The following is a 27,617-nucleotide window of genomic DNA, read 5'->3' on the forward strand; positions in this document are numbered from 1 at the left end:
GACTCCACCAGCCACCTTTAGAAACAGACAGTGCTTGGGATATCTTGGTCTTCAAAACTGCATGAGTTTGGGTAAGAAGCAAGTGGAATTCTCAAACCTACTCACTTGGACAAAAGATTCAAATCCCCAAAATCCCTCAGACTGAGGGCTGGTGATGAGGCCCAATCTATATAAACAGCAGGTCCAAAATCAGGTGGCAGAGAGCTGGGCAGGCCCTGGGCAGCTGAGCTATGCCTGAGGTGAGGGTGGGGTGGCCATCCATAGTCAGCATCAGCACAGCTAGCTCTAGGAACAAGCTCAGCTGTCCTCTGCTTCCCAGGCAGGTTCCTGACTCCTTCAGACTTCTCTTTTTCCTGCCCAAAGTCAAGAAATTGGTCAAAAGTAGGGTTCTCATGAGAACTCAGCTAGAATCTCTCTCTCTCACCCTCTCGCTCTCCCTCCCTCCCTGTATGTGTGTGTATGCCATGGGACACGTGTGAAGGTCTATGGAGAGTCAGTTTCCCCTTTTACCATGTGGAGCCCAAGGACTCAACTCTAGTTCTCAGGTCTGACAGCAAGAAGCGTCCGTACCAGCTCAGCCATCTTACCGGCCCCCAACCAGGAATTCTTGCAGAGAACAGAGCACAGAGCCTGGTGCAGTGTACCTCTGTGGAGCACTGCTGCGGTCACTGATTGCTGTCTTTATCTGAAAAGAAAGATGTTAGCACTTGGTGGCTGCCCTGGGGAGCAACCCACCATCCCCAGGTCTGTGTGGAAGCTCTTTTTATATATGTCCTGAGGACTAAACCCAGGGTCTTGATCATGCCTTGGCCTTCTTTCTCCATCCTAAAATTTTAAGACAAGGTCTCTCTGAGTTGCCCAGGCTGGCCTTGAACTCATGGTATAGTCCAGGCAGGCCCTGAACTTGTGATCCTCTTGTTTCAGCCTCCTGCATAGTTAGGATTACAGGCCTGCAATACCAGACCTGGATAGAAGGCCTTTTCTTTGGGTTAAGCCACAAAACTTCCCAGCCCCTCGGGGCTCTGTGTTTCCAGGTATCTGGATATATACAGCCAGGGAAGGGTGGAGACTCCATGCCTGGAGCAGGGGTCCATATTTTACACCCAGCCTTCTACTCACTGCCGCCATTCCAGGCATGGCGCAGGGCAGCAGGAAGCCTTCCTCCATTCTGTCAGCTGCCAGTGATGTCGCAGACCCTGAGAACACAGGCTCCAGAGTCAGGGCTGACCAACAGCAAGCAGCACAAAGCTGGGAAATGCTTCTCTCTGTATGTGCTTTGCTTTCCTGGTTTGCAAAAATAAAGGCTCTATTTCCTAAAGCTTAAAGGAGACCCTGAGGGCGAGGAGGCAAAACAGGGGCTGGCACATAGGTGTTCACCATTATTATTGTTGTCAACTGCACTGTGAGGAATTCCACTTGGTTCCATGCTCAGGCTTTCCATTTAGACAGAGACTTGGATCCTATTGTGCACAGTTAAGGCATGACATTAATCAGTAGCCGGCAGTCTTCATGCTATGGTAGCACAGCAGACAGAGAATTCTTGGAGCTAAATGATCCAGGCAGGTTTCCTGGAGGAAGCAGTATGTGAGCTGGGTCTTAGAGGATGGGAGAGGTGGGAATGAGAAGATTAAAAAGACATTCCAGGCACACACAAGTGAAGTGATAATCTTACTAGCTTGAGAGAGGAGACAGGGGCTACATCTTCTGTGGGATCCATTATCTTAGACCTTTGATACCCTGCTAGGGAGCTGCCAGTTCTGTTTTTCCAGCAGGATGCAGGGAGCCAGTGATAGTTCTGGTCTGGACAAGGTGGTGGCCCCAGCAACTTTGACCTGTCATGGTGGCAGGAGGCTATCAGCCTGTCTGGATGATCAGGAGTTTTCCTTAAGAGGAGACATAGCAGTGGTCTTTCCTGAAGCCCAAGGTAGCATTAGGCAGCAGTGAGCCAGGTCCTTCACCTCTCCAGTAATCACAGCCCCACCCCACCCCTGTGACCCTGCTCCTGGGGTAGGAGCACCAGTCCCTAGTTCCTTTGGCCCTTTCATCACCAGGACCCAAGACAGCTCCACCCTTGCAGGAGGATAAGACACCTCTCTTTAGGGTTGGGGTCTCTCCCAAGCCATGCCCTGTCCTTTGGCCCAACCTCAGGATTCTAATGACATTCCCCTATCCTGTCCAATAACTCAGGCCCCCTCCAATGTTAGACAAAGCAAGTCCCTGTGAAGCTCCCCCCCCCCAGGGGAGGGGGGGGGGACTGGAAGGATCTGAATCCCATTCTTGAGCCAAGCCCAGCCTGGCACACCACCCCATTGGCTCTCCCAGCCCTCAGCTGGGACAAGATGCCCAGGGATCTTCTCCAGAGAGGACGCCCAGCCCTACCCTCTGCCTTCACCCCTCTCTCTCCAGCACTGCAAATCAGTTCCACATTTGGGGTCTGGCATGCTGTATCCATGCAGAACTCTCCCCTCCCAGACAGCCTGGGCTCCCACAAGGTCAACCCAACCCACAGGGGTCTGCATAGAAAAGAACCCTTGCTTTTGACAACCCCTGCAGAAGACTGAGGGGCTGGGCTGTAGTGAAAGGATCAGAGGGATGCCAGGCTCTCCAGAAAAGGATGAGAAAGGGCAGGGGGTGGGGCCGCTGAGGGGTGGGGGTGGTGAGGGAAGCTGAGAGGTAGTTCCCAGCTCAGCACATTCCTGAGACATCTGGCTGAGCTGGAAGAGCCCCAGCTGGCCCGAGAGCTGTTCCAGTTTCTTTATTCTGATGTCAGGCAGGACCCAGCACTCCCCACCCCTCACAGAGTCCTACTGGCCTGGAGTCCCTGGGACTGAGTTCTGGAGCCCCTCTGACCCAAGTCCCAAGCACCCAGAGGGCAAGAAAGTCCCCTCCTGCAATAGAGGACAGAGGTGACCTGACTGGGGTCCTAGGGGGCCACTGTGGAAGGCCGAGGACTTGCCTATCTGATTCCAGTCCCTTCCTTGGACTCACAGCAGACCCTCCCCTCTCCTTGGGAGAAAGATAAAGATGTACAATGCTGCACTGGGTGGCTTGCCTTGATCTACGTGACCCTGAGCAAGCCCACTCCATCCCTGGCCCTCCATTTCCTTCACCTGCCATGGCTACATTGAATGAGCACCTTCTGTATGCCCTGCACTGTTGAAAGCATTTTACAAATGTTTTCTCCTTCTCCTAACAACCTGGTGTTGCAGATAAAAGTACCCCCGCTTCATAGCTGAGGCCAAAGCCTAGAGAGGTTAAGTACCTGGAGCAGGCTATACAGCCCATAGCAGATAAGGTCTGTCTGTCCCCCTGTTCATAAGCCCTGGACTACGTCACCCCCCACAATAATAGTAGGCAGGCCTTATGGTGCTTCAGATTATGATTTCTCTTGGCTAGAGCGGTGCTCTTCAAGAAGGACAAGGGTAGGCATTAGTCACACACTGGGTGGGGAAAGAAGGCAGGGCGGCTGGCTAGGATGCATCTGATGGGTCAGGAGTCTCCCCTTGAAGGCCTAGAGAGATCCAGAACCCTGACACTGAAGCCATCGCCTGATCCCCAGGGGAACCCAGGGGTCCCACACCTTCCCAGAAGGAAGGGAGGATATAAGGAGAGAAAATGCCACTTGTTCCAAAAATAAAACTTGAGGACAACTCAGACAGGCTGGGCCTTGAGGAAGCCAGAAACTGAAGAGTGAGGAGTGCCGAGGAGGGCAAGAGGCCAGGAGAATTGCAGCCAGAGCCAAGTGCTAGGCTCCAGCCTAGAAGGTCTTCCAGCTGGTCGGGACCCAAGTAAGAGCAGATCAGGCTAGCTGACCAGCAGGCTCCATATATATTCATAGACCTGGCCTGCACCCGAGGGCTGCCCTGACACTGAGTGGGTCTGTGCACCCTACATAACTGGTCTGCCTTGGCTTAAACACAAAAAGGCCTTAGGCCAGAATAACATGGAAAATGGGTATAGCACACACATACATACACACACACACACACACACACACACACACACACACACACACACACACACACACTGTTCCCCAAGGGAGGAACTCAAAGAGGGAGTCAGGCCAGTGGAAACTCTGTCTGGAGCAGCAGCAGGCTGGCAGCAGAGTAGAATTCAGGACACTCGTTCCTGGATGCTCTACTATGGAAGAAGGGGCCTCAGTCATTGGCTCATTGACACATGCCTTCATTCACCCTCTTAACCAGTCTCCACATATCTGAGTTCTACCTGAGCATGCAAGGCATTGGATACACTGGAAAGAACGGAGCCCAGCAGACTGGGCACAGTACTCCATGCCTATAACCCCAACACTTGGGCGGCTAACGTGGGAGGATTGCAAGTTTGAGGTCATCCTGGGCTACAGAGCAAGACTTGGTCTGAAAAGGGAGTGAGAGAAGGCACAGCTAGTCAGATGCCACATGAATGGATCACTCCAAGCTACCCTGTGGAATCTAGACTCTATTCCAGGGGCACTTGGGAGTTATGGATGGATACTGAGCAGGGAAATGACATAGTTGTCTTAGGGTTCAGGAGAGCACAACTCTAGAAAGTGATCACACTTCCAAATATGGACCTACCTTCATAAAGTGGGTAGTCACACCATGTCAGAACGCCTTTCTAGAATGGGAAGCAGGCCTGCTTGCTCATCTCTCAGTCTGCAGAGCTGAACACAGTAAGAGTTCAGGAAAGGCAAATGTGTGCGTGACGGATAATGAGGTGGCTGCTTACCTTTCTTCTCCAGGGGTCCCCAGTGCCAGCCCAGGCCCTTGGTTTCAGTGTCCTGAGCTGTCCCGAAGGTCTCCTCTGGCTAGTGCATATGGACCAGCCTCTCCAGCAGCCAGACCATGAGCTGCCATCCTTCAGTGGTGCCAGTCACAGCTAGTCTGAGCCCTAGGCAGTGGCACTCACTGCCATAGCTTCCTTCTGCCCTGACGGTGCCTGGCACCCACCTCAGAGTTGGGCCACAGCAAGGGGCTGCCTTGTCAGATGACTGGGACCCTGAGAGACCTGCGGCCTGACCAGGGTAGGGTGACTGGAAGGAAAAGTAGATGACTAGACTACCAGGCTGGGGACTGCAAAGGTGGTATATGCCCCTCCAGGACCTTGCCTGGCATAGAAATAGCCTGCAGCGGGTGCCAGCTTACCCACTCTCCTCTTTTTCCAGTGCACACTGGCCCGAAAAAAAGCTGCAGTCTCCACAAGAGCCACTCCTCAAATCCCAGCTGATACTGTCCCAGCCCCAAACAAAGCTGGGACTCCCAAATCTTCTCTCGCTTGGCCTCACATGATTCGGTCATCTCAGACATGTGGCTTAGTGCTTTTAGGCCTGGGAGCAATGTGAGATGTTGCGTGTGGCCTTGTGTCTATGTGAGCCTGTATGGGATGACTTCACATGTGTGTGTTTCTTGTGTTGTGTTTCTTATTGTATTGGTTTTTGAGCTAGGTCTCCCTATGTAACCCTGGCTGACCCCAAACTCAACAGAGACCCCCCCCCCCAGCCTCTATCTCCCAAGTGCTGGGATTAAAGGTGTGTGCTGCCACATCTAGTCTTCAGTGGTTCTGTGGTACTGGTGATTGCCCAGGGCCTCCCTGGTCCTTTGAATCGATGTCCTTCTGATCCCATCTGGTAAATGTCCTCTTGGGCTTCTGTTACTGCCTGATAGTGTACACCTATGTAAACTGGGGTGTGGGTGGCGGCAGTGTACATATGATAGACCTGTGCAAGAGAATTCTCAATGGTCTGTATCTCCCACTGCGTCATGTCAGAGAGATGGAGATTCCCCCGCCCCAGCCCAGGTCTGTGTTGCAGTGTATACATGTACAGGTGTACACAGGTGTATGCATGCACTCGGAGAAGCATTTCTGTTTATTTGCACTTAGGATGTATGGTTAATAGTTCAATAAGGGAATAACAGAACTACTCAGCACTCTCCTCCCTTGGCCTGCAGAAGAAAGGTTGATTGTGAAGGTCATAACAGACTCCCTGTAACTCCCACACCTACCAGGAGGGCTCTGGGAAAGCTTTACCCCCTCTAGGCTCAGAGAGGCTAGACAAAGATGAGCTGACTCTTCCTTCTGCCCCAACACCTTACTTCAGGAGAGACACGAACTGTAAGCCTCAGATCAGAGCCAGGCAGATAGGTCTCCATCTGGGGCCTCTTGAGTTTGGTCCCGGTGTCTATCCCTTTTGCCAGGCAGCCAAGAGCCTAACTCTAGAAGACAAGTTCTTCGTCTTTCAGGTCCCCAAAGACCTAGATGGTGATGCTTAAGGACAAAGAGAACTGTTGACAGCTGGGGACCCAGGAGCCCACTCCCCATCTCTGCAGTCTTGGTTGTGTGCCCCTCACCCAGCTCCCACCCGCACTGGACACAGCAGTGACTCACAGTGGTGGCCTCTGGGCTTGAAATGGAGGCAATTATCTAGTGGTCACTAGGCAAGTAACCGTCCGGGAATGTATGGGTCAGTGTGTTAGGGGACGAGAGGCATCTGCTGCAGCCCTACCGGGGAAGACAAAGAGGGAAATGTGAGAGAACTCTCCTCCCATCTCTTCCCAGAGCTCACGCTCTCAGAAGGAATATTCGCTGGGGATTTCCCCCACCCCTGATCCCAGAGCTCGGTCTGGACCGATTTAGTTCTCCCCAAGCCAGCACAGACTGAATCTGTCTGTGCCAGGGATTTGGGGCAGAAACCAGGCCAGGGGTGCCGGCGTCAGAGGACTAGGGGCTTGAGGGGAGAGGCGCACAAGTGGTAGTTAGCACGCATACTCCAGCGAGCTGCTGAGCCCAGATATTTTCTCTGCCTGCACTGACCCCTGTGGAAAGGTTAAGAGAAGGGTCGCAGTAAGGACCAAGTGTTTATTCTGTTTATTCTGTATAACCCTGGGAACGACCCCTCTCACACCAGGGGCTGGTGTCTTGCGGTTCCCTGGGTGCCACCCTATGATAAGATACAGGAAGAGGGGGTGGGGCAGAGCTAGAAGTGAGTAGCTCCCTCTCCATTCGCCTCTCGTCGCGGGTGGCCACGCGACTGATTAGGGTCTCCGAACACCGCAGAATTGCCATCGCAGCTCTGCCCCAATCACAGACCAAGAACAGGCTGTACTTCCCCACCACCCCGCAGGCTTCCCGGTCTCGAACCCCGCTCTGCGCAGCCGCGCTCTGGGCCAGGCGGGCGGTGGCTTGCAGTCTCCTCTCATTGACCAGAAGCTCCTCCGCTTTCACCAATGAGCAAGCAAGATTCCTGAGAGGGGCGGGGCCCAATAGGCCAGTTTAGCCACGTAACTGCAGGGCAAGCTGGACCCCTTATCACCCCTAAAATTTGAAGGGTGGGCGGCTGAGCTGCGGGGCCAAGGGGAGGCGCAGCAGCCGGGGAGGCAGGGTGCCAGCTTGAGAGCCGGAGGGCTGGGGACTTCTCCTTCCAGAGAGTGGAGCCGGCGCCGGCTTCGCGTGGCGGCCGAGAAGGAGCTGATATTGGCACAAGTGTAGGAAAAAAGTCTTTAAGGAGGAGGGAAATGTCTCCTTCTCTGGCTTCCCACCCCCGTTGCCTGTATGAGAAGGCACCCCTGAAGGCTGCCCACCCTAACAGACCCTCTATGAACTCCTAGCCACCAGCCTTTCTCTTCTCCCCTCTCCCCCAGCTCCACCCCCAATTTCCATCAGACAGCCTAAATCTGATTTTTGTGTGTCTGTGTGAGCTGGAAGGGGGTGCTGGATAGCGGGAGAGAGCGACCAGGGCCAGAGCCTGGGGAGGTCTGAAGTCTCTAGAGAGAGCTTTATGGGGATGGAGGGAGGTGAGCAGACAACCAAGGGAAACTCCTTCCCCTCAGCGCAATCCCCAGCTGCGTCGAACCCCGCCCGAAATATTGACTACTCGCTGTGTGACTGTGGGTAAATGGCTTGCTCTTTCTGGACCTTAGCTTTCTCATTAGTCAAATGGGTTGAGGAGCATAGACCATTAATTTTCTCGGGTTCGTGCTGTCTCGAACCATAACTGATCCTCATGTCCGAGAGGCCAGACATTAGCTAGAAATAGCCTACAGTATCCAGTGAGCAGCTACTGGTGGCAACGCTCCCATGAGAGGCAGATGAATCTAGGTGCGATGTGACACGACCACCATCCAACCAGCACTCCAGGAACCCTGGGCACGGAGGACCGAAGGAGGGAGCGTCCTCCACCCCACCCTGCCTGCCCCTTGGCCGCCCTCCTCTTCCACTTGGCTCCCACCGCTCGGGAAGCTCTAGCTTGCTGAGCTTTGGCTGCTGTTTCTAGCAGGTGGGGTGGGGGCGCCTCATAACACCCAGCCAACTGAGGCCCCTTAGCAAATTCCTTCGGGCATCCCCAAAATGGGTCATTCTCGATCGTCTTCCTGAAACTGGAAACTTCAGGGACCCCAATCCCAGACTGGAGAGTGCTGGCTCTCTTTTCCCAGGCCCCCGGGAAGGGGCTTGGCAAACCCTTATCGCCCGCGGAGCAGCTGCTGGAGAAATCCTGTCGCCGCTGACTCACGGCTCTTCCAGCTCTGCGCAACCCCCTCCCCTGGGCCCCACCGCAGCCTTGGAGAGAGCCCCCCACCCCCCACCCCACCCCGACACACACACAGAGTTCTGCTGGAAGGAAGCGCCCCCAGCTGGGCTGGCCTGGTTCTGCCGCGGATGTGGACCGCTCAGTGCTGGTTGAGGATGATGGTTGTTGGTGAGGAACGTACACATAAAGCGTTTCTGTCTGGATTCTCAGTTATTGGAGAGACTTGTCCGGCACCTGAGCTCTTTGCACCCCGCCACCCAGGCGCTCCTGAACAGCTAATACACTAGCGGCCTTGCTCTGAGGTGCAAAGTTCTGCCCTTGCACCCCTATTGAATGAGTATCTAGCAGGTGAACAGGGCACAGATCTGCCTCCGGGAGCACACAGTCTGGCAGCAGTCAGGCTATTTCCAAACAGGGAGAGGTGTGTGGTGACTGGAGAAGGTCTGGACAGTGAGGGACCATGGACACTTTCTGGTTCTGTCTTGCTCCTGGGCCCCAGATTCCCTATCAGTCAAATCAAAGCAATACCTTTGCTCCTTGGGGAATGGTGGGTGCTGCTTAATGAAATGATGCAGGGGCTGGGGGCGTGGCTCGGTTGGTAAGGGTGGCTGCCGAGAATGCATAAGGCCTTGGGTTCCATCCCCAGAACCTCGTGGAGGCAAAAGGATCAAAAATTCAAGGTCATCATAGTTACAGAGAGGTTGGGGATATATGAAAGCACTTCGGAATATTTAAACACAAACAAAAATATAAAATAATGATGATTCCTGGGAGAACGGAAGTGAGACCCCAGAATATACCGGTGGTGTCTCTGGACTCAGTCTGTCCTTGAGTCTCTTATCACACTTGTTCAGAGGGGAACTCAACCCACCTCCCTCTAGAGACTCCAAGCTCATGCCCAGAGTTTAGGGGTTGCTGTTTTCATAGTAATAACTACAAACCGTTGGGCACTTATTACCCACCAAGTGCTGTTCTGAGTGCTTTGTGTAGATTCACTCATTTTATTTTCATAATCATATGAGGCGAGTACTAAGCGTGTGACCAACACTTGATCCCCATGGCAATGCTATGGAGTAGGAACTGTATTTCCTACTTCTGGATGAGGAAACAGAGACACAGAAAAGTTAAACAATTCAGCAAGTAATGGAGCTAAGAGTTGAAAACAAAGTCGGGGTGGGGGTGTGTGTGGCAGAGTCAGGTGGATCTCTGTGAGTTTGAGGCCAGCCTGGTCTCCAGTGCGATATCCAGGACAGGCACCAAAATGACACAGAGAAACCCTGTCTCGAAAAACAAAACAAAACAAAACAAAAAAAGAGTTGAAAACAAGTCTACACAGTTGCAGCCCTTGCTCATTCCCTGCTCATCCTGAAGCAGAAGGCATTGCTCACCCCTGCCTCCTGGGGACAGCCTCCTAACAGTTCAGGACACAGAAAGCTAATGACTCTGAACATGGAGCCAATCCCACAGAGCCAGCATTGCACTGACCAGGTGGCAACTCAGAGCCTGGAGCAGCCCCTACCCAGTCTCAGTCAACCCGGCAGCAAAAGCACTCATGAACAATGGTAGCAATGTGTTGCCCATCTATGACTCTTTAAGGGAGAAAAGGCACCTACTATGTGTTGACCCTGGGGTGTTTTATTAATGATATGACCTTTTAGTGATTTATGGCAGTTTGAGGGACTGTCCAAAACCTTTACTCATATGTGGCTTAATCCCAGCAATAACCTTAGCAAGTGGAAATACTATCAGCCCTACTCTACACAGAAGAAGTTAAAACACAGGTTAATTAGTTTTCCCACAATCATTATCAGAGTTTTTGTTCATTTATTTCTGAGAAGGGGATTTGACATCTTTATCAAGTATATGCATAGCTGAAATTAATATTTCACCAGGTTTTTTACTTCAGTATGTGTGATGCATTCTGATATTTTCTGCTTCTTTCGCATTTTATTCTGTGCTATTTTTTTTTCTTAAATTCTGGTCATAAATGCCCACATGGACGGGAGCCAGCTGATATCATCTAGATCTTATAAAATACTTGCTTAGCATACATAACACCCAGATGAAAAGAAAAACCATGCTTTCACGCATGTATAGAAGCTTTAAAAGCTGATTGGTGGAAGCAGAAAGCAGAATAGTGGTTGCCAGGGGCTGGAACTGGCGGGATAGCAGGGGCTGGGGAGAGTGGGCCCTGGGGACAGGGATGCAGTGGCAGCAAAGGAGTGGGAGCCAATGTTTTGTAGCATGGTGGGGTGGTTGTGGTTGACAACGATTAATTATATACAACAAAAGAGCTAGCAGACAGCATTTTCAATGCTCCACAAAAAAAGGATACCTGTTTTAAGGTGATGGATATGCCCCATTAACCCAATCTGTGCATTGTGCATTGGCACATGTAATCAAATGTCAAAGTCTGCCCCATAGACATGTACAATTATTGTGTGTCAAGGAATTTTTTCTCAGTATATTTTTTAAGCTTTGGCTACGACCCACGAAATTGATTTCATAACCCATTAGTGAGTCACCATTTGCCCCTCACACAGGCTGAGTCAACAGCTGGAAGGGTCAGGGCCAGGACTCAAACCTCAGTGAGGTGGCTCCACAGCCTGAAGCCTTGGGATAAAGAAGAACTTGGGCAGGCATGGTAGAGGCCCGAAACTCTGACACTCAGGAGGCTCAGACAGGAAGATCATGAGTTTGAAGCCAGCCTGGACTGCATAACAAGACCCTGTCTCAAAAAAGCAGACAGGAGGGCCGGAGAGAGGGCTCAGCAGTTAAGAGCACTTGTTGCTTTTGCGGAGGACCTACATTTGATTCTCAGCACCCCGTGGGGGCTAGCAACCATTTGTAACTCCAGTTTCAGGGGATCCCAAGCCCTCTTCTGACACCCTCTTCAAGGGCACCAGGCATGTACAGAGTGCACATACATAATGTAGGCAAAGCACTCATGTACATAAACTAATTTACATAAAAAGCAGGCAGGTAGTGGATAATAACAATAGTGGGGAATAGTAACTCAGTTGCCTCAACCGGAAAGGCTTGGGTCCCCAAACCCTGCTAGGGGTGTTGAGAGAATGAGGAGATGACAGACATACAGACAGGGAAGCTGGGAGGGATCAGGTAGGGTTCTGTTCCCATTGCTGCCATGACCTGAAATCTCAGTGTGTTTATTATGCACAGCATGGTGGGGGCAGCTAGCTGGGTAGGAGGGCTCCGCAGGTCTCTGTAGGGAGCAGTCTCAGACTGTCCACATCAGGAGGAGGAAGCTGCACACACTGATCAATAACCCATAAACTCTCATCCTTGGACTCCCAAGAAAAGCTTTGCCAATTCTCCTGAGCCTTTGTCAATTGTCCCATGGGTCCCAGGTCTTCAAGTCCTTGACATGGGTATGCCCAGGCCACAACACACATTCACTGGGGACTTCACTCAGTCAGGGTTCTCTCTATTCTCTCCCTCAGTCAGTAAAATTCATGAGGATCTGAGTTAGATCCCTTGGACTCCCTTAAAAGGGGTATGGTAGTTCATGCCTATCATCTCAGAATTGGGGGGAGGGTGTGCAGAGACAGGAGAATTCCAGCAGGCTAACTAGCCTAGCCCACCTGGTGAGTCCCCAGGCCTGTATCGAAAATCCAGGTGGTGGGAATATGGCTCAGCAGTTAAGGCACTATCTGCTCTTGTGGAGGAGTCTAGTTTGATTTCTCGTGCTCATAAGTGGGCTCCCAATCATCTGTAACTACAGTTCCAGGGGACCAGATGCCCTCTTCAGACTCCATGAACAACAGGCATTCATGAGGTACACAGACATATATATAAGCAAAACACTTATACATAGAAATAAAAACAAAGGAACAATTTTAATCAAGGTGGATGGCACTGCAGGATTCCAAGGTTCCCTGTGCCAGGCAGCAAGACCAGGGCTCTTTGCCACATTACCTCTGCTGCCTGAGTCTATTTTCCAGTCCACCCACAAAAAAAAATAGGCATTATTTGTGACTTTTGTCCTGTCTGTTTGTACTCCCCAGGTGTGTGTGTGTGTGTGTGTGTGTGTGTGTGTGTGTGTGTGCGCGCGCGCGCGCATGCGCGCGCGCCAGAGGTCAGCCTGGTTTCACAGGTTCCATCCACTTTGATTTCTAAAAAAGATTCATTTCTTTTTATTTAATGTGTATGAGTGTTTTCTTGCATGTCTGTAAGTGCACCATATGTGTGCTTGGTGCCTGTGGGTCTGGAGAAGCCATCAGATTCTATGGAACTGGAGCTACAGATGGTCGTGAGCCACCATGTGGTGCTGGGAACTAAACCTGGGTTCTCTGCAAGAGCAGCAAGTGTTCTTAACTGCTCATCCATCTCTCCAGACCTCAATTTTTTAAAAAAGAATAAATGCAAATTTTAAAGACGGGGAAGTTGGTGAGATTGTTCAGTGAGTAAAGACACTTGTCTCACATGCCTGGCAGCCTGAATGGCCTCCTCCAACCCCACATAAAGATGGAAGAGTAGAACACCCCCACAAAGTATTCCTCTGACCTCCACATGTATGCTGTGGCATGCATGTCTACACACACACACACACACACACACACACACACACACACACACACACGATGATGATGATGATGATGATGATGATGATGGTGATGATCTCTCTACATAGCCCGGGCTGTCCTGGAACTCCCTCTGTAGACTAGTCTGGCCTCAAATTCACAGAGATCCACCTGCCCTGCCTCCTGAGTGCTGGGATTAAAGGGGTGTATCACCATGCACAGCAACAAAAAAATGTAGAAAGAAGAACAGTGAGGGCTGGAGTTGATGACATTGGTCATGAGGAGGGTGGCGGTGACATGATGGTGTGAATGGCAGAGAGAAAAGACAAGAGGTGACTGTCACAGCAGTGCCTGTACCCCCTCTCCAAGCCAAGCTGAGTGTCCTCCTCCCTCCCCAGCACTTCCCAGAGCACCTGGACCACTTTGTGGAGAACATGGAGGACTTCTCCAATGACCTGTTCAGCAGCTTCTTTGATGACCCTGTGCTGGATGAGAAGAGCCCTCTGCTGGACATGGAACTGGACTCCCCTGCTCCAGGCATCCAGGCTGAGCACAGCTACTCCCTGAGTGGGGATTCTGCACCCCAGAGTCCCCTTGTACCCATCAAGATGGAGGACACCACCCAAGGTAAGATGTGCAAGGGCCCAGCAGGGAGGAAGCTTCTGGGGGGCGGGGGCAAGAAGAGGACTCTACAGGCTGAGACTCCCGGGGCATCTGCCCATAAAACCCTTCCAACAGGGTGCAGCTCCTGGCCTTTGGGCTTCCCCTGAAGTCAAAACCATTTGCCCACTTCTTCAAGGGTGTGCCCTGACTTCAGTGAACAAGCAGTTCACACAGAGTCGTCCTTAGGTTGTGATGTCACTGACAGCCTGTTACAAATGCAGAGCCTGGGGGCTGTTGGAGATGGTTTACAGGATAGTGTGCCCACCACTCAAGCATGAGACCTGAGTTTGAGTCTCCAGCAACCACATAAAAACTGGGTAGTGGTGGGTTCTGTAACCATAGGGCAGGTGTGTGGAGGAGAAGAATAAACTGGGAGACAGGTAGATCCTAGAAACTTGCTGGTCCAACAACTTAACTGAAACAGAGAACTCCAGGTTCAATGAGAGACTTTGCCTCAAACAGTAATTTGGAGACCAGTAGAGGAAAACATCTAACATCCACCTACCTCTGCCCTCCGCAGGCATAAACACACACATGAACATGCACCTGTATCCCCTCCCATACACATCTACACACATAAAATTGAATCAAATCTGGCCATAGTGATGCTCGTCTTTCATCTCAGCACTCACGATGCAGAGATAGATCTCTGAGAATTCGAGGTCAGCCTGGGCTACATAGTAAGTTCCTGGACAGCTAGAGCTACATAGAGAGACCCTGTCTTAAAAAATAAACAAATAAAATAAACAATAATAATAATAATAATAATAATAATAATAATAATAATATGTGCCCAGCTGCAGTCAGCCCAGCATGGTAATGCACATGCACTCGGGGCTGGGTGGGTGGATGGTAAGTCTGAGGCCAGTCTGGGCTGCATCGTGAGACGTTGTCTCCAAACACACAAACCACAAACAACAAATGAGGCCTGGAGAGACAGTCCAGCCACTCCTGGTTAAGAGCACTGGCCGCTCTTCCAAATCACACTATGCCCCACCCCCAAAATACTTCCCATCTGGTCATTTCTTCTAAGACAGGAAATCTTGGTCCTGTCATTTTTGGCTGAGTAATCACAAACCTGTCTCTTCTTATTTATTTATTTTCTCCTTCAAACATTTTCTTATTATGTATACAATGTTCTGTCTGCATATATCTCTGTGGGCCAGAAGAGGGCATCAGATCTCATTGTAGATGGTTGTGAGCCACCACGTGGTTATTGGGAATTGAACTCAAAACCCCAGGAAAAACAGCCAGTGCTCTTAACCTCTGAGCCATCTCTCCAGCCTTACCCCAACCCCATTTCTTCTTAAAAGTGATTTCTTTTTATTTTCTGCCTATTGTTTTGTTTACATGTATTTATGTTAATCACATATATGCAAAACAGAATGATAAATTCCCTGGAACTGGAGTTACAGACTCTTGTGAGTTGCCATGTGGGTGCTGGGAATTGAACCCAGGTCCTCTTGGGAGAGCAGCCAGTGCTTTTAACCAATGAGTCCTCTCTCCAGCCCCCAGACCTGTCTCTTAACTTCTAGAAGCCTCAGAGTCTGTGGGGACAACAGTAACTGTGTGTAGAGCATTCTGTCCCCATGGTGCCTACAGGTTCCCTGTTTCATTTGTACCATGCATCTGACCCATAAGAAAAAGCCTTCATGAAAGCAGAGCTATCTAGAGGCTGGAGAGATGGCTTGGAGGTTAAGAGCACTGACTACTCTTCCAGAGGTCCTGAGTTCAATTCCCAGCAACCACATGGTGGCTCACAACCATCTGTAATGAGATCTGGTGCCCTCTGGCCTGCAGTCATACATGCTGTATACATAATAAATCAATCAATCTTTTTTTAAAATGAAGGAAGCAGAGCTGTCTAGTTCACACTAGCAGATCAATACAGAACAGAGTGAGAGCTAACCCTGGTTCTGCTCTCCACTCTTTCTGTCTACCAGCCCTGGGGGCAGCAAAGGCTGGGTTGAGGACTCCGTAGGATTATATGTGCATCCTGGTATCCCCATTAGCTTGTGGGTGACCTTGAGTAAAGTATTTAACCTTTCTGGGCTTCTGTTTCCTCGATTATAAAGTGAAAATAGAAGTTAGTTCTGTGACTCCAGTTCAGAGTACACCCTGTTCCTGCAGAGGACCTGAGTTCAGTTCCCAGCACCTGAGTGGTGCTGTGCTCAACTGTCTATAACTCCAGCTTCAGGGAGACCCAGTGCCTCTGACCTTGAGGGTACCTGCACTCACATACAACACATAGACATAATTTAAAATATTTTTTAAATCTAGGGGAAAGTTTGTTTTCATTTTTAAATTTTTTTTTAAAGATTTGTTTATTTATTTTATGTATATGAGTGCTCTGTATGCATGTACACCTTTATGCCAGAAGAGGACACTATATCTCACTGTAGGTGGTTGTAAGCCACCATGTGGTTGCTGGAAATCGAACTCAGGACCTCTGGATAAGCAGCCAGCGCTCTTAACCGCTGAGCCATCTCTTCAGCCCCTGAAAGTCTTTTTTAAAAGATGAAAATAATATATACCTGAGAGTTCTGGACAGGATTTAAAAAAAGTATCCAGCATGGAATATATATCAGCAATCGGCCACTGGGTTTTTTTGGGCACATTAAAGTCCTATTGATTCTAGGGGTGGCTAGAGCAATCAATGGAATTTGTTCATCTTCTCTTCCAGAGGTCAATGGCTTTGGGCATGAGTTCTTGATTGTCACATCTATTAAATGGGGAGAAAGTGGTGCCTACCCAGAGTCGTAGCTCATGAGCATTGGGGTCTTAGTCCGTATTGTGCTGCAGAGGCTTTCAGGAGTGACAGGTCTTTGCCTTCCCTGCCAAGAAGGCAGGGACACTTTCTAAAGTCTTAGAAGGTTCCATGGCTTGTGACTGCTGAGGTCCAGCTGCTTACCACACCTCAGCAGCTGCTGAGTTCCCGGACCTCTGTGAGGTCTCAGACTCCAGCCTGGGAAGAGCTGGGATATGATGCGGGCCCTTCTCATCCAGTGATAGTCTCCATCCACCCTGCTCGCTGGCTCAGCAACTCCTCAGCGGCCCAGGTCTATTTTTAAAGCAATTTGTCTGTGGCCCTTTGCGGGGGCAGCTTCCCGGACGCCCACAGCTTAGCCCTGTAATTTGGAAAGACTGTGGGTGTTCCTGAACTCTACAGCTGCCTGTGGCCCAGGGCTGAGTTCTCAGGCTCCCAGCAGGAATAAGCCTGTCCTCTGAGGTGGGACCAGGCAACCTCTGACTCCTCTCAACACCCATAGTGGGCTCCAGAGTCCCTGCATCCCACCCCTGCAAGCTGACCCCCTGCCTGACTGCTGCAGTACTCCCTTGGAATGGGAGACACCCATTGCACACTGGAGAATTCTGAGGCATGCCAGCCCTGCAGCCCAGGTGAGGCCAAAAGACCCACTACATGACTACATGTTAGGAGGTGGACTCTGCCATGGGAAAACCTAAGCCTCCTCCCATCTCCATGAGTCCCCATCACAGAGTCCTGTGGACTCGCCCTTTGAACTTTGTTCCTAATGTCATATGTGGTGGCCCAGTATGGAGAAAGCCTTGGGCTCCATCCTCAGCACCAGCATACACTGGGCTAGTGGCACACACCTGTAATCCTGATGCTTGGGAGGCTGAGGCAGGAGGAACGAGGTCACCAAGGTCATCCATCCTCAGCTACATAGCAAGTTCAGAGCCAGCCTGGACTACTTGAGACCTTGTCTCAAACAAATGAGCAAACAAAGAGGCTGCAGAGATGGCTCATCCATTAAGAGCACTGGCTGTTCTGCTAGAGGACCTAGGTTCAATTCCCAACACCCACATGACAGATCACAGCTGTCTGCAACTCCAGTTCTAGGGGATCTGACACCCTCACACAGACATACGTAAACAAAGCACCAATGAATGTGAAATAAAATTTTAAAACAAAAAGTTTAAAAAAAAAAGTAAATTTTTTCTTCCAAGTCTTTCCTCTCTGTTCCTATTGCTCACCTTTGTTTTAATCCCAGCACTCGGGAGGCAGAGGCAGGCGGATCTCTGTGAGTTTGAAACCAGCCTGGTCTACAAAGCGAGTTCCAGGAAAGACGCAAAGCTACACCGAGAAACCCTGACTCGAAAAGCCAAAAAACAAAAGCAAACAAACAAACAAACAAAAACAAAAAGTAACTTTTTCTTCCAAGTCTTTCCTCTCTGTTCCTAATGCTTGTCTTTGTCCAGGCCTCATCCTCTCTCTCCTGAACCATTTAGTTCAACAGCACCCCCTAATACCTTCCTGCCCCATCTTGTCAGTCCCCGCCTACCCCCATCCCCCCGCACCCGGAGATATAGCCAGTCTGTTTGCTCTTTTTACATAATTGGGTTTTAAAATCTAAAAATGACAAGCACCTGAGCAGCTCTTAAGGTAGCCCCAATCTATGAAATTGTTAATCTGGGGGTGTACATGGATGTTAGCATCCTTCGTACAATTCTGGGAAATAAGACAACATGAAAGGTGCCTTCCAAGGCAGCAGTCCTCTGCCATCCACTTCCGTGGCCACATTCCGAATCTTACCACCCCCAGAAACTGCAGCCATCTGTCATTATTATTAGAGTGTATAGGATGAAGGGGAGTGCTCCTGTAGCCTGGATCACGTGTGGAGGTCACAGGGTAACTTTGCAGAGTCTGTTTTCTCCTACCTTTATGTGGTGGTTTCCAGAGCTCAAAGCCAGGTCAATAGGCTTGCACAGTGAGCCATATCACTGGCTGTGATTTTTTCCAAACATGTTTTCAATCACAACTGTGACTCTCAGCTACTGCTAGGGTGTCTCTACTTTCAGAAGTCTGTGTATCTCACTCATCAGAACAAGGAGCTCCTCTTAGCCACCCTTCAGTCCATCTTGGCGGGGAGTGGAACAGTGGAACAGTTCACAGCATGGTGGCTGGGAAGGAGCCGGAAGAGCCAGAGTTGTGCCTTTTAAATTAAGAATCCGATTGCAGATGGCCGCGTGAATAAGAGCCTTTGCTGCAGGAGACTCGAGGTGGATTTCCCAGCACCCATGTCAGTGGCTCACAACCACCTGTCCCTCGGGCTTCAGGAGATCCGGTGTCCTCTTCTTCACACACCTGCTCTTACATGCACATATACTCATAATTTTAGCATAATAAAAGGAAATCTAAACTTATGAATCCCAGCATGTTCAAACCCCTCTGGCTCCTCATCACTTTGGGATAGAGGTACAGCTCTAGGGCAGCTCCCAAGGCCATGCTACCTGCTGACCTTTCTGACTCCATCATCCCTGTCCCAGACTGCTCTCATTCTGTTCAGTGGCCAGTGTTTACTGAATAAAGATAATCCTGTTAACACTAGTTACTGCTTAATGAACATCCACGTCTTGCAAGCACTGTGCTTAGTGTTTACAAACATTATTCTAGCAATTCTTAAAATCTCCCTATCAGAGCTGGGCGGTGGTGGCGCAGCCTTTAATCCCAGCACTCGGGAGGCAGAGCCAAAGGAACTCTGTGAGTTTGAGGCCAGCCTGGGCTACCAAGTGAGTTCCAGGAAAGGCTCAAAGCTACACAGAGAAACCCTGTCTCGAAAAAACAACCCCCCACAAAAAACAACAACAACAAAAATCTCCCTATCGGGTCTGTCCTGTGTATGTCCTCATTTCCCCCATGTGTGTTTGTATATATTCTTGTGTGTGCATATGTGTGTGCACGTGCATGGGGAAGTCAAGTATCTTCCTCAGTCACTCGCCTGTTACTTTTGAGACAGGGTCTCTCATTGAAGCTGGAGCCCAGTGATTGACTAGACTGGCTGGCAAGTGAGCCCTGAAGGTCCTCCTGTGTCCAGCCCTCCATCACTGGACTGATAGGCACATGCTGTTGTGCCCAGTTTTGTTTCGTTTTTTCCGTCTTTTGAGATAGGATTTCTCTGTGTAGTTTTGCTGCCTGTCCTGGATCTCACTCTGTAGACAGGCTGGCCTTGAACTCATAGAGATCCGCCTGGCTCTGCCTCCCGAGTCCTGGGATTAAAGGCGTGCGCCACCACCACCAGCTGGCTGTGTCTAGCTTTTTATATGGATGCCAGGGATCTGAACTAAGGTCCTCATTCTCGCACAGCGAGCCCTTTCCAGACCCATCTCCTCAGCCCCACTTGCTCCATTTTAAAGATGAGGAAGCTGAGACCCAGAGAAGATAAGCAGCTTGCCTAAGGTCACGCAGCGGCTCGGGGGAGGTCTAAGTGCTGTGGCCAAGCCTGCTCTGTGAGCGTCTGGATACAAAGATGCTCTAGTCACTTCTGGTTCCAGCCCACCCATCTCACTTCACCAGTGGCCCAGCTTTCCTGCCTGCACCCCGATGGGCACTCTGACATCTCTCCTCAGTCCAGGGTGCTCACCGGCAGGCTCTCTGCTCTGGGAGCCCCTGGACCTGAGTCCTTCCCGCTTCATCCTCCCCACAGATGTAGAACGTGGCGCGTGGGCACTGGGACACAAACTGTGCTCCGTTATGGTGAAGCAGGAGCAAAGCCCGGAGCTACCCGTTGACCCTCTGGCTGCCTCCTCTGCCATGGCTGCTGCTGCCGCCATGGCCACACCACCACTGCTGGGCCTCAGCCCCATCTCCAGGCTGCCCATCCCTCACCAGGTGAGCCTAGGAACTATTGATAGGGGCTGAGGGAGGGAGTGAAGGCTGAGGGGAGACAGAGGGCAGTACACCCAATGTCCTGGACTCCACAAGCTGGGAACCTTGGGGGCTGAGGGTCCTCTGCCTCCCACATTAGCCACCCCTACACCATCCTCCAGTGCCTACCAAGCATGCTGGGGCCCCCTGCATGCAGAGAAAGCTTTCAGGGCACCAGGCAGGGCTGAGGTTAGTTTCGAAGTCAAGGGCACCAAAAGGGGGGTACCCCCAGGGTACTTCCTTTCCTTTTAAGTTTCAAGATTCAGAGAAAGATCAACATGTAAATACAAAAAAAATTTTAAAAATTAAAATTTTTTTTAAAAAGGTGTTGTATTTCAGTTAGTTTGCATTTAGATTAATAAGCCATGCTTATAACCAACCTCATCTCCATTTCTGGAGTGTATAGGTAACAGGTGTAAACCCAAGACCCTTCAGGAGTGAGGCCCAGACCACTGGCTTCTGGGAGAAGCCCTGCTGGGGTCAGGCTTGCTCCTGACTGTGGACAGACTTATCTTCTCTCTTTTCTTCAGCTTCCTTTCCTGTAAAATAGGTGCAAGCCACGAGGCCTAAAGTTCCATAGTTTAAAACAAACAGACAGACAAACATTAATCCCTAGGCAGGGGTTTTGCCTCCTGCTGGCCACCTGGGTTCAAAGTAGGTGGTCATAAACAAGAAAGCCCTTCCTGCTCCCAGGGTTCAAGGGCTGATTGACAACCAGCCAGATTCTTAGAGACCTCCGGGACTGGCTCAGCCAACATCAGAAGGAAGAAGGGACCACAGTGGAGAAACAAAAGTTCCCAGGAGTTAAGCCCCAAATCATGAAGTCAGAAATTTCGAAGCTGCATTCCCCAGCGTGGCCTGTCAGACCCTAGAGCGGAGGATTCCCACTCTAGACAGTGCAGGGCACGGGAACCAGTCTGTGAAGAGCCACCTGAACCACCAAAGAGCCCCACGACTCCACATTGCAGTCCCCTAGTGCCCCTCATGTCCCCTCAACTGCAGTGCGGACATTGAGCTGGGTGTAGACCAGGGAATGACCTAGCTCCTGGACACCTTGCACTCTCCCTGGTTCTTCCTCACTGTCCAGTGTTCAGCACTCTGCCCTTCCCACCCCCACGGCGTTGTGATCTCTGCTGCCAGCAGACCCAGTGGGAAGAGACAGAGGCAAGAGCCACACCCTCCTCACCGAGAGCACCACTGACATGTGTTGGTGAAGTCCGCATGCACAAAGACACACATGTTCCTGGGGCCCTTTCTAGAACAATACTCTGGAATTTAAATAAATAGGAATACATACTTGTTAAGAATGTATGTCTGGTTTTACCTGTGCCTTGCTCAAAGCCCCTCAAGGGCTGCCGGCTTCCTTGTGTGAGCCCGACCCCCATTTGTATCCTACGTCACATTTCAGCTTTCTCTGAGCCTTGGCCAATTAACTCCTCCTGAACTACTGTTCTCAATCATCCAACAGCTACAGTAGGACTATCATGAACTCCTGTCCTCATGGCGACCACATACCAAGGCCTACATGGCTTTCATAGTTGGTGAAGGGTCAGCCTCTGTCTGGAAGGTGGCATGGCCCCAGACACCACGGGAATCCTGCTTCCTGGGATTCAGCTCTGACCGACAGTGTGGAGTCACCACTCTCTGCTCTTAGGGGTAGTGGGGCTTTTCCAAGCATCAGAACTCTGTTCTGTCTGGGCTGAGCCCAGGACCTTGAGGCCAGCCTTTCTTCCAACTATGCAGGATGGATCTCCAGCCTGAGGGAGGGAGGAGGGCCAATAGTGTGGGGAGGATTGCCCCAGGGGCAGGTGATGGAGCTGAACCTGTCTCTTCCTCAGGCCCCTGGAGAAATGACTCAGCTGCCAGTGATCAAAGCAGAGCCCCCAGAAGTGAGCCAGTTCCTCAAAGTGACACCAGGTAAGCGTGTACAAGAACAACTCTCTGATTACAGACAGACAGCATCCTGCTCCCTTGTCCAGTCCACCCCTTCCCTCAAAACTCCCACATCCCCCCCAAATGTTCTCACCTTCCCAATCTCTCACTCTTTATCTCTCTATGCTCCCTCTTTTTCTTCCATTCCTTCTTTACCCAATCTTCAACTGCCATCATTCTACCAACCCCATTCTATTTGCTGATCCTCCTCCCATCCACTCATTAACTGAAGAACACTTTATAATCACTGGTCATCTTCCATCCATCCATCCATCCATCCATCCATCCATCCATCCATCACTTACTCAACCATCCACTCATCTATTTATCCATCTACCCGTTTATCCATCCAAACATCTGTCTGTCCATCCATCCACCCATCTGTGTATCCAACTATCCATTCATCTATGAATCCATCACTCTACCACCCACCCATCTATTCATTCATCCATCTCCACATTCATCCATCCATCCAACTAACAAACCATTCATATGCCCATCTATCCATCAAACCATCTACCAAACATCCATTAATTCATCCATCTACCCCAACACCCATCTATCTATCTATGCATCCAACCAAGGTTTACCATCTTAATTGTCCTAGGTATTGTCAAAGCAAAGAGAGAAAACAATCTGTACCAAGTAGATTATAGGTTTTCTAAGGTCACAGACTCAGCAGTGATATAGGTGTGCTGCTAGCAAATCCACAGGGAACCTGTACAGCTCATTGGGTCAAGAGGCCATGGTCAGCTTCTGTGAATTACTGGAGTGAGGGAGGGTAGCAGAATCGTTCTAATCCCACTATATTAATATGTCAACATTGATTCAACATCTACTACACATGTGTCAAGCACAGGGCTAAGTACCACAAGACTGGAAATATGAATAAGGTACCATAGGTGCTTACATATGGAAGAGAAGCCGTTCTTTTCAGAGTGGGAACCATAAGAGACGAGTAAGCAGCATAGAAAGGAGAGAGCCTTCTGTTGGTGCTAACCTATGCCAAACCCTGCACTCCATGGCCATGTGGGTGCCAACCTATGCCAAACCCTGCTCTATGTGGCTGTGGAGCCCAGGTTTCCACACCTGGATCTGTGCCAAACCCGGAGCTTTCCCAGCATGGCCGCTAGCTGCTGAGCCTCTGAGACACTTCTTCCTGACACCTGCTGAGCGTCTGTCTTCCTCCTGCTCTGGCCAGAAGGGGACAATGTGTAGGAGGAGCGTCACTCCTCACCACTCTGCTGCAATCCCAACACCTGCCACCCTGTCCCTGGAACTGGATCAGTATTTTAGAGTCACAGAAAGGAAAAGGGAGGACACTAGTCAGCCTGAGCCCCCCAGATCTGGTTGGAGACCTTAGTCCCCTCTGGACTTTCAGAGCTGGGGCTTACAGAACCTGAATCCGGTAAAGCCACAGGTAGGGGGGCATGTGGCCCAGGGGCTCCTCACCAAGGTTGCAGGGGGGCTTCCTCTGCACTGTCAGAGATAGGCAGTACTCAACAGTCATTTTGGGGGTGTGTCAGATCTCCCTGGGGCTGCCAAGGGGCTTCTGATATTCCAGCTGAGATCAAGGGTCTATCAGCACATTTCCTTCGGTGACAGGCTGGCACAGGCCATGTTCAGCTGAACTCAGGATGTCAGAGCAGACATGCGGTGCAACCCCACTAACTTAGCCCTCTCCTTTTTGCAGAGGACCTCGTACAGATGCCTCCAACACCCCCCAGCAGCCATGGCAGTGACAGTGACGGCTCCCAGAGTCCCCGCTCTCTGCCCCCTTCCAGCCCTGTCCGGCCCATGGCCCGCTCCTCCACGGCCATTTCCACCTCTCCGCTCCTCACTGCCCCTCACGTAAGCAACTAGGGGTGGGCTGAACCTGGAGGTGAGGTAATGACTATGTTTACCCAGTGCCCTCCTCAGTGAAGGGGTCAGGAAGCCCCAAATCTGATACTTATCCCATCAGAGGCAGGGAGGTGCCCAGCAGGCAAATAAGAGGGGGAATTTTTCAGTTCTGCCTCGAGGTGAATGGAAACCAAAGGTAGAGAGATGGGGTCCTAGAAGGTCTAGAAGCCACATTGTCATGGAGCTGAGAACCTGGCATTTCTCAAGCCTGGCAAGTGACCCAGGTGATCTCCAAGGAGCACTATTAGGGGCAACATGGAAAGAGTCATTGAACCCTGGGAGAGTATGGATCCTCCTAAATTGAAATCGTGGGGGGGGGCACGCAAGGGGGTTGCTTTGTAGGGGCCCTGAGCAAACGAACTTTGAGACTGGATTCTAGGGTAGGACCCGGGAAGGGGCCTCCCAAAGCCGTTCTGACACTCAATGAATGTCACTGGACTTAACTCAGAGGGTTCCCCTTTCCCAAGGAGGAAAATGCGAGCTGAGTTCACAGCAGTGCTCAAATGTGAAGCCAGAATTGTCTGCTTTCTTCAGAAACTACAGGGGACATCAGGGCCACTGCTCTTGACAGAAGAGGAGAAGCGAACCTTGATCGCCGAGGGTTACCCCATCCCCACCAAACTCCCCCTCACCAAGGCTGAGGAGAAGGCCTTGAAGAGGGTACGCAGGAAAATTAAGAACAAGGTAAGGCTGGAGCCATCCCTCCCCAAGACTGTGGGAACTTTCCACTGAGGAGGGCCTCTGTCCCCTGATGATGTCAGCTCTGAAACTGGGAACGACCTAGGAAGTGGATAGCGGGCAATGGTGACCCTTGTTTGGGAACTCCCTCCTTTAGATCTCGGCCCAGGAGAGCCGCCGCAAGAAGAAGGAGTATGTGGAATGTCTAGAAAAGAAGTAAGTGTAGAAGCGGGTAGGGCTGGACCCCCAGCCTGGTGAGCTGTCCTCAGCTGGAAGCCCAGCTGCAGGCGATGGGAAGGTAGCCAGCGGGCAGAGGCTGTGGGGCAGGTGAGTCTATGGAATGCCTTCAGCCTGAGTCTACTTGATCTTTCCAGGGTGGAGACATATACATCAGAGAACACTGAGCTGTGGAAAAAGGTGGAGACCCTAGAGAATGCCAACAGGTGAGTGGTACCCCCTGTGTCCCACCTACCCCACTAAAGGTGGTGGCTGGCCCTGGGAGGCAGGAGAAAAGATAGATAGCCAGATCAGGTTAAGACCCCAGAATGTACCCCAGGAACTGGGAGCTCTGATGTCCTGCCAGTCCCTGGCTTCCCAGCTGACCTTAACTGCACATAACTCCAGACATCTGATAGGCTGGTAAGATGCTCAAGTAAGACTACATAGGGCAGAGACTCTCCAGATGTGCTCCGCAGCATCAGCATCAGCATCAGCACTATCTCTCAACTTGTTAGGAATGCTTATTCTCTCTCGAAGGGCATAATGGTACACACCTTTAATCCTAGCACTTGGGAGGCAGAGACAAGCAGATTTCTGTGAGTTCCAGAACAGCCTGGTCTACACAGGGAGCTCTAGGACAGCCAAGGCTACATAGAGAGACCCTGTCTCAAAGAAACAAACAAACAAACAAAAACAAAGAAATACCTATTCTGCAGAGGGAAGGCCCAGCACTCTGGGTAGATTTTATTTTGTTTTGAGACTGAGTTTCATATAGCCCAGGCTGGCTTCAGAAGCGCTAAGGAGTTGAGGACAACCTTGAACTCCTGATTTCTCTGCCTCTGCCTCCTGAATACTAGAGTACCACGTGTGCGTCACTGTGCCTGGATGCAATCAGTGTTGCTGCTGTTTGTTTTATGTGTATGAGTATTTTGCTTGCATGTATGTCTGAACAGCACATGCATGCCAAAGTGCCCATGGAGGCCAGAAGAGGGTGTTGGAACTCCTGGAACTGGAGTTCCAGATGGTTATAAGCTGCCATGTGGATGCTGGGGACTGAGCCCAGGTCCTCTGGGAAAGCGACCAGTGCTCTTAACCATTAAACCATCTCTTTCAGGGTCTTAGTATGCCTTCCAGTGGTTCCCATGATTGTTAAATCTGCTGGCCTAGACCCTTGCTAGACAGTTTCCCATTACAGCCTGAGAACTTGTAAGAAACCAGAAATTTCTGGACTTTCCTAAGATTGCTGGGTCAGAACCTACATAGCGTGCACGTGTGTGTTATGTTATGTTATGTTATGTTATGTTATGTTATGTTATGTTATGTTATGTTATCTGTGTGTGAGAGTCTGTGTATTATCTGTGTGTGTGTGTGTTTGTGTGAGTTATCTTGGTATATGTGTTATCTCTCCGTGTGTTGTGTGTGTGTTTCGCCAGAGGTCAACATCTGGTGTCTTCCATAGCTGTTCTTCACTTTATCATTTGAAACAGGGTCTTTCACTAATCTGACACCCACTGGTTGGCTGAATTGGCTGGTTCTATGTCCTGTGTCCACTGTCCCTCTCCCCTGACACACCAGGGTTATAGCAGCCATGCCTGGCTTTCATGCCTGGCTTCCTGGCTTTTTTTTTTTTTTTTAGACAAGGTCTCTCTTTTATTTAGCTCCGGCTGTCCTGGAACTTGCTATGTAGATCAGGCTGGCCTTGAACTCACAGAGATCCACCTCCTTCTGCCTCTTGAGTGCTGGGACTAAAGGTGTGCACCACCATGCCTGGCTCATGCCTGGCCTTTCACAGGGATGCTGGGGATCTAAATTCAGATCCTTGTGCTTGGGTGAACACTTTGCCTGCTAAGCCCTTCCTCTAGCTCCCCAGCTGCATTTTAACAAGCACCCTGATGACTCCATTGCACTTCATTTGAGAAGCATCAGTGTCAGGGAACCCATGCGGGCACCGGGCATGAGATCACAGCCCTGGGCTCTAGGCTCTTGCCCCACTCTGCTATTTCTCCTGAACCTCCGGGCCTAGTTTTCTTGGCACCAAGGACATGACAGTAGCGCTGGCCAACAGGACCTGTGTGAAGTTCTAAGACACGATGACTGAAACCAGGATGGCGTGGCGTTAAAAAATGCTCACCTAGCCCGGCAGTGCTGGCACACACCTTTAATCCCAGCAGAGGCAGGTGAATCTCTGAGTTCAAGTCCAGCCTGGTTTACAGAGCGAGTTCTAGATCAGTCAAGACTACACAGAGAAACCCTGTCTCAAAAAACAAAATACAAAAAAGAAAATGCTCACCTTTTGATTTTGCCCCTTTTTATAATGCTGTTCTGAATTCTAAATAGTGCTCTGAGCTATGAATCCACTGAAGTGTTTAATATTATTTTCTAGAAGTAATTACAATAATACAAACAACAGCATTTAGTAGGCACATAATACACGACCAACTCCCAGCTATGCTGAGGATTGAACCCAGGACCTTGTGCACACTAGGCAAAT

The 27,617-nt window shown here is 50.5% G+C and overlaps 1 protein-coding gene across 1 annotated transcript in view; it reads left to right on the top strand.

The window, feature by feature from the left end:
* Creb3l1 (cAMP responsive element binding protein 3 like 1) overlaps positions 1-27,617 on the top strand; it is a 42,072-nt gene that overhangs the window by 8,609 nt on the left and 5,846 nt on the right. The window contains exons 2-8 of the mRNA XM_036184984.1: positions 13,464-13,692; positions 20,175-20,359; positions 22,234-22,312; positions 24,021-24,178; positions 24,764-24,913; positions 25,065-25,123; positions 25,282-25,350. Coding sequence (XP_036040877.1) covers positions 13,464-13,692; positions 20,175-20,359; positions 22,234-22,312; positions 24,021-24,178; positions 24,764-24,913; positions 25,065-25,123; positions 25,282-25,350 — 929 coding nt within the window. The remainder of the gene's footprint in view (positions 1-13,463; positions 13,693-20,174; positions 20,360-22,233; positions 22,313-24,020; positions 24,179-24,763; positions 24,914-25,064; positions 25,124-25,281; positions 25,351-27,617) is intronic.

The sequence above is a fragment of the Onychomys torridus genome, chromosome 4 (assembly GCF_903995425.1).
Source record: "Onychomys torridus chromosome 4, mOncTor1.1, whole genome shotgun sequence".
NCBI classification, from domain to species: domain Eukaryota; kingdom Metazoa; phylum Chordata; class Mammalia; order Rodentia; family Cricetidae; genus Onychomys; species Onychomys torridus.